Source organism: Fragaria vesca, linkage group LG2 (genome assembly GCF_000184155.1).
Source record: "Fragaria vesca subsp. vesca linkage group LG2, FraVesHawaii_1.0, whole genome shotgun sequence".
NCBI classification, from domain to species: Eukaryota; Viridiplantae; Streptophyta; class Magnoliopsida; order Rosales; family Rosaceae; genus Fragaria; species Fragaria vesca.
The window spans coordinates 5123335-5134479 of NC_020492.1; the positions used below are offsets into that span (position 1 = coordinate 5123335).

General features: G+C 38.0%; 1 protein-coding gene across 1 annotated transcript; it reads left to right on the forward strand.

Annotated features, from left to right (window-relative positions):
- Window positions 1-3430: 3430 nt before the first annotated feature.
- On the forward strand, window positions 3431-6736 carry LOC101314234 (probable receptor-like serine/threonine-protein kinase At5g57670-like). Its single transcript, XM_004289823.1, has 10 exons — window positions 3431-3752; window positions 3938-4011; window positions 4104-4222; window positions 4304-4419; window positions 4506-5027; window positions 5133-5381; window positions 5457-5629; window positions 5717-5944; window positions 6031-6180; window positions 6283-6736. Exons 1-10 carry the CDS (start codon window positions 3584-3586, stop codon window positions 6535-6537), a joined length of 2055 nt encoding a protein of 684 aa, XP_004289871.1. The 5' UTR covers window positions 3431-3583; the 3' UTR covers window positions 6538-6736.
- The last annotated feature ends 4409 nt before the right edge of the window (window positions 6737-11145 follow it).

The following is an 11145-nucleotide window of genomic DNA, read 5'->3' on the forward strand; positions in this document are numbered from 1 at the left end:
CTGTGAGTGGACTTTTGTTTTAAATAATATGCATGCTATGGTTCATGGTCGAACATTTAAATTGTTGGAGTTTTGACGTCATTTAATTTTGACGCTTTTATTTCTCTTGGAGAGTTACCGAAAAATGGGATTTTTTGGTGAGTATAAATATGTATATTGAGGAGAGTATGTATATAAATGCTAGCTAGCCATATGTGTTTGTCCACCTTAATGGCGTAGCATATAACCGCATTATGGTGTGACGTGAGCGTTGGACGTGAGCGTAGTAGCCCTATATGAGTGTTTAATTCATATAGGGGGTATGGACACATATTTATACACCCGTCTGTCCACCTTAATGGCGTAGTGCAGCACCGCATTAAGGCGTGACGTGAGCGTGGGACGCGAGCGTAGTAACCCTATATAGACCCATGAATTTATATAGAGAGTATGGACGTGTGTAAATACATACATATATTTTAGAGCCTGAGAGGCTCGATATTATGAGATGAAAGTTTTATCGCTTGCAGCATGCATTCGATTTTTCCTTGGAAATTGATTTGGGGAAACATAAATATTTTATTTATTAATTTATTTTTGTCCACTCACTCTAATGTTTGCAAATGTTTTCCCCTGGGCCATTCGTTTTAAAAATGCCCAGTTTGCAAGTTAGTATAGTTGAGGTCGGGCGTACATGGAGACGAGGCATAGTCAATAGTATAGTTTCTGCTCATCTATATGCTTCTGTCTCTTTTTCTTCACTATTAGAATGACTCTAAACCTATAAGTGGTTGGTTTTAATATTATTTATTTTTTTTAGATTAGTGATTGATTTGGGAGATGTTGTGAATTTGGGGAGCCTTCGAAGGCTCTAGGAGTTTAAGGTTGGATTTAGATTTTCAGAAGTGTTTGCATGTGTTTTAGGAAGGGTTGTCCATTTTCAAGGAAGGTTTTATCGATTTTTCGGTAGAATCTCTTTTGGAAGTGGTCCCCGCAGGGTTTACTCATAAGGTGTGAGGCTCGAACACGTGACATAAGCCATAAAACGGTAATAGCTTACCGACTGAACTAAAGTGACATTAGTATTTTTTAATGCAATAAATGTCTTTTTTTTTTGTTCCCTTCTTGTATATATTCATCAGTACATTAAAGGTATATCCGAATTTGGTCACTATTTACATTCACCCCACAAGTCTAATTAAGAAACATTTCAATATCAAGAAAGTTGGAGAAAAATCTAACAAGTATCACGGCTCTGATAAGCTATCATCTCAAGCTCTTTTTTTACAAGAGCACGGACGCATTACATACTTTGGATCCAATTAACCCCCTCAACATGTCAAATTCCTTCATGGTTTTCCTTCTCTTCAAATATCTGGACTGTACGAAAATCGAATCTCCGTTCAGCGGCCTAGCAGGTCTGAAAGTAGATCCAATCCTAAGAGTGCCATGATTGAATATATCCTGCAAGATTTGGAGTTGATCCACCCTTCAATCTTTCATCTGTCAAATGCCATTCAATCACTTTTATGGGAATTTATTCTCTATCACCAGCTAGTATAATAAATGTTTATATATTACTTATGCATATTTATATATATATAAAAAGATATTTGGAGGCCTCCGGAAGTTGGAGGTCTTGTGAGGTTGCATATCAAGCACAACCTCTATGCCAACCTAATTGAGATCATCGGAAAAACCATGAAAAATTCGGTAATTAAAAACCTTACTATAATCATTGAGGCCGATGCAAAACTTCAAAAAGAAATGGAATTAGGATTGTTACAAAAAGAAATCGTCCAAAGAATCACAGACGCTAAAATCTGTGAAGCAATTGCCAAATTAGTTGTTGATTGCTCTCTCTTTCTCTTTATTTCTCTCACTCTCATTGTGTCGTATCAGTTGATATTGCTTCTTCTTCTAGACATGTTTCCTTACCATCATTTTGTCTAATGATATACGTACTCTGGATCTATGGTGATTACACGCGGATGAAGGAGACTTCAAACCAATAAAATTGTCCGGAATTATCTTCTGAAAGCCATACGACCAAAATATGTTTGATCAATCATGACTTCAGGAGATAAACTCCAATACAGACTTAAAGAGTTCATTTATTCGAAAATAACTAAAGCCGAAATAAAACATATACAAAAGAGAGTCCAAAAAAGTGACAAATTAACTAGAGAGAGAGAGAGAGAGCCGCGACATGTGTTTTTAGTTTTGAAGGCTTAGCTTTATTCCTAACTCTCATTATTAAGTGGACACTACGTATATAAACGAACTATGATATTCATAAAAAAGATATGGAGAATTAGCGATAAACCACAGTAATATAATTTGACACTTTTTTATATGATGAGACTCTAATCTAGTTTGAATTAGTGACCAACTTATGTTATTGGTCATTAAATAGAATAAATGAGGGACCTATAGTGATCACCTAGTGACCACCCAAATTTGGTCACTAATCATATTCATTGACCAAATTCTCTAGTTTTAGTGACGAACGTCGTGGTCACTAATACCCATATTTCATGTGACTCTTCAACAAATCATATATACGGCATGTATAAAAATGTATAAAATTAATGAACCATAGGCCACATTGTTTTTTTCATTAAGAATGAACTACCTATCCAGTCCAATTTTAGTATATTTCATACTTTCTCACAACTTTGATAAAAGAGCGTGAGTAAAAGAAAAACAAAAATTCCTACATTTATACGTAATTTTATTTACTATTTACCGTCGTATATAATTTTAGTTTGTGAGCAACGGCCTTCTAGAGCCTCTTGTTTGTTAATCCTTTACAGCCGGTTGAAAGTCTGATGCCCTTTTTCATCGGCAAAAGCAAAATTAACGGGTTCGTGGGATTTCCCGTGAAATTTGCCTGTTTTTTACCCGGCCTTAAATAACAATTTAATTTCTACTTTTTACTCTTGCAACCCAAAAAACTCCAAAAAAAGGGTAAAGAGAAAGCAAACATAAAATTACCAGTCCACTTTTGGCGGGAGTTTCACTCTTCTCGCCGACACCATTCTCAAACCCAGCAAACAAACAAAAGCATCTTCCTATTTCACTTCATTTTTGTTTTTTGAATACAAAGTAAGATGCTTTTAAATGTTGAATACAATTTCTGGGTGCAGTTGGTAGGCTTATGTTATTTGGAGACTTTTCCGTTTAATAACAAGAATCAAGCCACGAGTGGGTACAAGATTTAGGTACATTATTTGTCTCCTCATATTTATCCTTTTCCTTTTGATCTTGTGGATTTGCGTATGCCATTTGAATTTTCCATTCGGGTTTGGTTTTCTCTCTTATGGGTCAAATGGGTTTTGTTTGAATTTGATATGTCTGCAATATTTTATTAGAAGCCATTGATGAGCGCCATGTATGTTCAGTTGTGGCAGCTGCTTATATACTGGGGCATTCATTCTTCTTCTTCTTCATCAGGGTTTTGAATTTGAAATTCAACTGTTCAAGAAATGGGAAGCTCCGAAATCAGAAGAGATTCGCAGAACAAATTGAGGAATGATTTGAAGTTATAGACTTTACATTTGGTGATTTTGAAACAGGGAGAGATCAGAGGGCATAAACAAAAATGAAATTCAAGGATTTCAAGAAGCACAAGAAAAGTGATAAGAAGAAGAACGTGGTCTTGGTTGGGATTAAAATTGATGGCCAAAGCAGAGAGCTTCTCGGATGGGCTCTGGCGGAAGCTGCTGAAGCCGGAGACTGCGTTATTGCAGTTCATGTCTGTCGAAGTTCTGGTAAGTTTCCAGATTTGGACTAGTTTTATCTACTTATAAACTTATCTCTATCAGATTGCTGTGTTTTGTTCAGCCTTTCATTAGGTAATTACTAATTAGTATAGTTTGTGTAGTATTAGTGTAGATACTCCTTGTGTTATATTGATACCAGTAGCATAAAATACTCGTTGTGTTAATATGTACAGATCAGTCTGTGAAGGAAAAGCCAATAGTGGATAGTTATGTAGAAGCTTATGAAGGGTTATGTAATATAAAAAAGGTTTGTTCATCTTCAGTTCTTCACTACTCTTTCACTATTTCAATATGCTGGAAAAATGGGCTTTGACTATAAAGTGTCACACTTAATTTCAGGTACACCTCACCAGTCAGGTATTGACAGGAAGCTCAATCCGAAAGGCGCTAGTGAAAGAGGCAAAGAACCATGAAACTATGGCTGTAGTTGTAGGCACAGGCAATTCAAGCACTGAAGGGTAAGGGAGAGGGTGAAACTCCGGGGGGTATGTGATTTGTGTTTTTGTTTTCTGATTACTCACTACACGTAACTTTAGTAGGGGTAAGGATTCTACGGCAAAATACTGTGCTAAAAAATTGCCTCCAGGCACAGATGTTGTGGCAATTAACAAGGGAGAAGTTGTATACAGAAGAAGTACAAGTTATGAACAATCAGGTTGGTGTTTTGACTTTTGAGTCCTAGAAAATACATTCTACTCGTCTGTCTCTCATGACTACTAAATTCAGTTTCTGTTATGGTAGGTCTAGCAGTTGATGAGTCAAGGCCAAGTATGAGTCAGATTTATAATTCTCTTCCTAGAATAAAAAGCCAATCTGAATTTGGTGACTCTGAGGCGGAAACAGAAACTGATAAATCATTTTCTGACAAGGCTCAGAGCTCCCAAGCTAGTTCCATGTGTGGCAATGAAGACCTGAAGAAAGAAAATAAGAGAGCTCATAATAGATCAGCTTCTTCACTCAGTATAGGAGAGTCTGCAGAGAAGTGCCTCGGATGGCCTTTGCGTAGAGCAAGTTCTATGAGTACACAAATTCCGGGCACAAGGAACATTTCTGTGGTACAATGGGTGATGAGCTTACCAGATCGTTCTCCACAGCAGTCTCCTCGATTTTCAATCATTAGAGAAACTTCCTTTGAAGGAGGTATCGAGAGTACTTCTGCTTTGGATGAGCTACCGAATGAGTTGAAGAGTCTACTGGAAACAAATCGTTGCAGATGGTTCAGTCATGAGGTTCTGAAAACTGCAACCACAAATTTTTCCTCAGGTATTTTGACACTGCTTTGTCCTGAGGTTGCCCCTTATTGTTCACTCCTCTAGTATCTTAGGTTCTTAAGTGTTTCTATATCTAAGTTGATCTTTACTTTGACAGAAAATCTTATTGGGAAAGGAGGATGCAACCTTGTATTCAAGGGAATTCTACCAGATGGCAAGAAAGTGGCAGTAAAGCTTATGAAGTCATCCAAAGCAAAAATGAAGGATTTTACTCATGAAGTTGATATCATCTCCTCGTTGACGCACGAGTACATCATGCCTCTGCTTGGATTCTGCTCTGAAGAGAATATTCTGATATCTATTTATGATTTTTCGCCTAAAGGAAGCTTAGAGGAGAATTTACATGGTAAGTGTTGAGTACTTTACTCCATGGGTTTTATTTGCTTGGTAAAAGCTGTCAAAATCTGATTTTGAACTGTAGTTAATGCAGGCAAGAATAAAGGCAAACCTGTATTGTCATGGGAAGTGAGATTCAAAGCTGCTCTTGGGATTGCTGAAGCTCTAAATTACCTGCACAACGAATGTTCTCCGCCAGTTATTCATAGAGATGTTAAGTCTTCAAACATTCTTCTCATGCCAGAGTTAGAACCACGGGTCAGTAATTATCAGAAAACATGGTGATTAGTCTATCAAGATCACTAAACTTTTGACAATAACTCATTGCTTGCATTTATGTGACAGTTATCTGATTTCGGCCTTGCAATATGGGGACCGACAACTACGTCTTCCCTGACTGAATGCACTGTAGAGGGAACATTTGGTTATCTTGCTCCTGAATATTTCATGTATGGAAAAATCAGTGACAAGATTGATGTCTATGCCTTTGGTGTAGTCCTGCTTGAACTATTATCAGGAAGAAAACCTATTGGCTCTGACACTGACAAACAGCAAGAGAGCTTGGTCATGTGGGTAAGTTCACCTCCATAACTCAGTTCCTTCTCCTTTAACTTCTTTCAAGTACATAGTGTCAATGACAATGAAAAAAAAAAATTCAGGCAAAGCCTAAACTGGAGAACGGAGATATACATGACATACTGGATCCAAACTTCGATGGAAAGTTGGATGAGATTCAGGTACTGAGAATGGTTTATGCAGCAAAACTGTGCATCATACGCTCAGCTAGGCTTCGCCCTAAAATGAGTCAGGTATGGTAGCATTATATGCATACAAGTAATTTGTAACGAAGAGGTTGTGTTAGTACTAATGCCAAGATCCAAGTTTCATGCTCTTTTGATTTTCGTCCTCAGATAGTGAATCTCCTAAAAGGGGATCAAGATGTGGAAATGTATGTGAACCCTCCATATTTTGATGTTGAGGATACAGAAAACCGAGATGACAATGATGATGAAGTTTATCCAAATTCAAGTGCAGAGTTACATTTAAACCTTGCGCTGCTTGATGTTGACGATAATACAACATCATTCAGTAGTGTGGAGCACAGCACCCGTTCTTGGGAAGAATATTTGGAAGGGAGATGGAGCAGATCATCAAGCTTTGATTAGCTTTTCTTGTACACTCTTGATATTTTCTTCTCGTCTTGTTTTGTATGTTGTGTTCACTTACTCGCGCGGACATGAACTTAGCAAATCTGTACAGTATAGGGAAAAGGAATGCCTCTCTAAGAGTGAGGTGATTTGTAGACATAAACATGTGCAGATGAAAAATAAATATATATAGAAGATTAAATTTTTGACTTGGCGTCTAGCTAGTACACTCTTTCCTGTTGGCAATGTGGACATTCTAATGAATCCATCTTAATTAGACATCTTCTGGGACTGCCCTGTAAACTTAATTGGCGAAAATATTTTTTGTCTGAGGTGTGTTGAGTTTGGCAGGACCGCAGGAACCTTCTTTTTCTGGATCTTTTCACACGTCTGTGACATTGCAGTTGGTAATGATCTTGAGGTTTTCTGCTTCGTTGTTTGGTGGATCATTGCAGTTGGTAATGATCGGCATGAGAATTCTGCTCTTATTCCACAAGCAGTGTTAATGTTAAACAGTAATGCGCACTAGTCTCTCTAGACTATATTTAAGATTATCTAGTTTAATCTAGAACTTATCTCTAGTGATCATGTATGGTTGTAGAAAAATCTAGATTAAATGTAATTAAATATAATCTAGTATTGTTTAGAGTGAAATCATGTCAGTGGAGGTAAACCAATGTCGGTTTACAACTCTATAAATATGTATCAAAGCTTGTATCATGATGTAATCAACCAAGCTATCAATACAAACTCTGTTTTTCTACAACAACTAAATCTCCTCTGTTGCACACCTTCTCTAATCCAAATCTTCCATTTCCTAAACACTCTTTGGCCTAAACACTAACTACCTTACCTTCTAGAAACCATCAGTGGTATCAGAGCAGTTCTGATCTATTCGAGGCGTGTCACCATGGCGTCATCTATCTCCCACCAAAACTCCCTACCTCTTCCAATCTTCTCCGGTGAGAACTATGACTTTTGGAGCATCAAAATGAAGACTTACTTCATGTCTCAAGATCTATGGGACATAGTCGACAAAGGATTCACAACTACAGAGAATCCTTCGGTTGAGCAACTACGGCAAGAGAGGAAGGAGAAGCAAAGAGATGCTAATGCTCTTTACGCCATCCAACAAGCAGTGGATGATGCGAACTTCTCAAGGATCATGGGAGCTTCTACAGCGAAGGAGGCTTGGGACTGGTTGAAGGAGGAATTTCAAGGGACTGCTAAGGTGCGCTCTATCAAATTACAAACTATGAGGAGAGAGTTGGAAAACTTGAAGATGAAAGATTCTGAGATCATTAAAGATTATTACTCTCGTCTTAAGGGAGTAGTGAATCAGTTAAGGGCCTATGGAGAAAACATATCTGAAACTAGAGTTGTTGAAAAAAATACTTATCAGTCTAACTGAGAAGTATGATCCGGTAGTTACTGCTATAGAAAACTCTAGTGACATATCTCAACTTTCGGTGACTGAACTCATAGGCTCATTAGAAGAAAAAAGATTGAGTAGCCGGGATGATACTCCACTAGAGAGTGCATTTCAGTCTAACTCAATCTACGATCTACAGAATTATAAAGAGAAGAAAAGAAGATAAATGATTATACCTAGAGGAGGAGAAAAACTAAAAATTGGGAAAATAAAGAGACTTTAAGCAAAGAAGAACTTATCCTCCATGTGGGATATGTAAGAATACCAATCACAAAGAAGTAGATTGCTGGTTTCGGGGTAAGCCGAAATGCCGAAATTGCAATAGATTTGGCCATGTTGAAAAGAATTGTCGGCTCAAGAAGAAGTATCAAGCCAATTTTTCAAAGGAGAATGAAGAAGATGAGCACCTATTCTACTCATGTGAAGCTGCATCTGAGGAGAAAAACCAGACATGGTATGTAGATAGTGGTTGTAGCAATCACATGTCAGGGGATGAATCTATCTTCTCCAACCTTGATACATCAAGGAAGTTACGAGTGAAACTGGGGAATGGTGCTTTGGTGCATACAAAAGGTAAAGGTACGATCTCCATCCAAACTAATTTAGGAACTAAGTGTATTGATGATGTTTTATTAGTTCCTAGTTTAGAGCATAATCTGTTAAGTGTTGGTCAAATGATGGAGAATGGTTATGTTCTATTATTCTCTGGAGACTCTTGTAAAATATATGATAAAAAAGAAGGATGATATTTAATGTAAAGATGGAAAATAGAAGTTTTCCTATCCAATGGTTACAAATGGCCATGAAGGCAGCTGTAGATGATTCATGGCTATGGCATAAACGCTTTGGTCACTTCAATTTCCATGCTTTGAGAACTCTTTCTCAAAGAAAAATGATGAAGGACCTGCCAAGCATAGAGGTGATTGAAGATGTCTGTAGAGCCTGCCAACTCGGGAAGCAGCAGAGACAAGCATTTCCTTCTGGAAGAGATTGGAGAGCAAAAGACTACTTGGAGCTTGTGCATACGGACGTCTGTGGACCTATGAGGACTCCATGTCTTGATCAAAGCAGGTACTTCATTCTTTTCATTGATGATTATACTAGAATGACATAGGTCTACTTTCTACGTGAAAGGTCTGAAGTTTTCAAGATCTTTCAAAAGTTCAAGAACCATGTTGAAAAACAAAGTGGCCATTACATCAAAGCTCTTAGAAGTGACAGAGGTAAAGAATATACCTCTAAACAATTCAACAAATTTTGTGAAGATGAAGGAGTAGAGCACCAACTAACAGTGGGCTATGCTCCTGAACAAAATGGAGTCTCTGAGAGAAAAAATAGAACCGTGATGGAGATGGCAAGGTCAATGTTATGTGAAAAACACTTGCCAAAGACTTTTTGGGCAGAAGCTGTATATACAGCAGTCTACTTGCTAAATAGATGTCCAACAAAAACTCTACAAGACAAGACACAAATTGAAGCTTGGAGCAACAAGAAGCCATCAGCAAAGCATCTCAAGGTCTTTGGGAGCATTTGCTATGTTCATATTCCAGCTGTTAAAAGACACAAGTTGGAAGAAAAATCAGAAGTTGGTATATTAGTTGGCTACAGCTCGCAGGCTAAAGGTTACCGAGTATACAATCCAAAAATGGAGAAGCTCATGATCAACAGGGATGTTAAGTTCGATGAAGCTGCCTATTGGGATTGGGAAAAAGAAGAAGTTATGAAGAACAAATTTGTCCCAACAGAAAAGCAGCAGATTACATCTCCTTTGCATTCAAGGGAAGAAGAATTTGAAGAAGAAACTTCAGAATTTCCAGGTACGCCCTCTATTACTCTTCCATCTAATCAAGAAGAAGATGATGTTCCAGAATCTCCACCTAGAAGAGTAAAGTCATTGAGGGATATATACGAAACATGCAATTTCGTATCTTTAGAACCTGAAAGTTTTGAAGCTGCAGTAAAACAAGAAAATTGGAGAAAAGCCATGGAAGAAGAAATTAAAACAATTGAAAAAAATCAAACATGGGAACTTGTAGAGCGCCCACCAAACAAAGAGATAATTGGTGTTAAATGGGTCTATAAGACCAAAGTCAATCCCGATGGCTCAATACAAAAATACAAAGCAAGATTAGTAGCAAAAGGCTACTCACAACAGCCAGGGTTAGACTACAACGAGACCTTTGCACCTGTTGCAAGGCTCGACACAATAAGGGCTCTTGTAGCTCTTGCAGCTCAAAAGAGATGGAAAATATATCAACTTGATGTTAAGTCGGCTTTCCTAAATGGTGAACTCGAAGAAGAAATCTATGTGGAGCAACCGCAAGGATTCATAAAGAAAGGAGGAGAAGACAAAGTGTTCCGGTTGAAGAAAGCTCTATATGGGCTTAAGCAAGCACCACGAGCATGGAACAGTCGCATCGATAGATACTTCATCAATGCTGGATTCAAGAGGAGCAAGAGTGAGCCAACTCTCTACACCAAAACTCAAGGTAACTCTATCCTCATCGTCTCTTTATATGTGGATGATCTCATTTATACTGGTGATAATGATGAAATAATTCAAGAGTTCAAACAAGACATGATGAGGACATTGAGATGAGTGATCTCGGCCTAATGCATTATTTTCTTGGTATTGAGATACACCAAGAAGCAAATGGGATTTTCATATGTCAAAAGAAGTATACTGAAAATCTCTTGAAGAAATTCAAAATGAATGGGTGCAAGGCCGTGGCAACTCCACTCATCACTAATGAGAAATTTAGAAAGGAGGATGGCTCTCCGAAAGCGAATGCATCTAGCTATAGAAGTCTCATTGGAAGCTTACTTTATTTGACTACAACTCGACCCGATATTATGTATGCAACAAGCCTTCTATCGAGGTTCATGCATAGTCCAAGTCGGATACATTATGGTGCCGCAAAGAGGATCTTGAGATATCTACAAGGTACCATTAATTATGGTATCTGGTACCGGCCTACTTCAAAGACAAAGCTTGTTGGCTTTGAATCAAAATTGTTTGGCTACACGGACAGTGACTGGGCTGGATCAATGGATGATATGAGAAGTACTTCAAGCTATGCATTCACTATCGGGTCTGGCATATTCTCTTGGTCTTCAAAGAAACAAGAGACAACTGCCTTGTCGTCAGCTGAAGCGGAATACGTTGCAGCAGCAAGCTCAGCATGTCAAGCAAT

Excerpts from the sequence above, each read along its gene's own strand:
- LOC101314234 (XM_004289823.1), top strand. The coding sequence starts at position 3,584 with ATGAAATTCAAGGATTTCAAGAAGCACAAGAAAAGTGATAAGAAGAAG. Across the intron at positions 5,028-5,132 it reads AACCACAAATTTTTCCTCAG|AAAATCTTATTGGGAAAGGA; the intron begins GTATTTTGACAC and ends TTACTTTGACAG. Across the intron at positions 5,630-5,716 it reads TGCCAGAGTTAGAACCACGG|TTATCTGATTTCGGCCTTGC; the intron begins GTCAGTAATTAT and ends TTTATGTGACAG.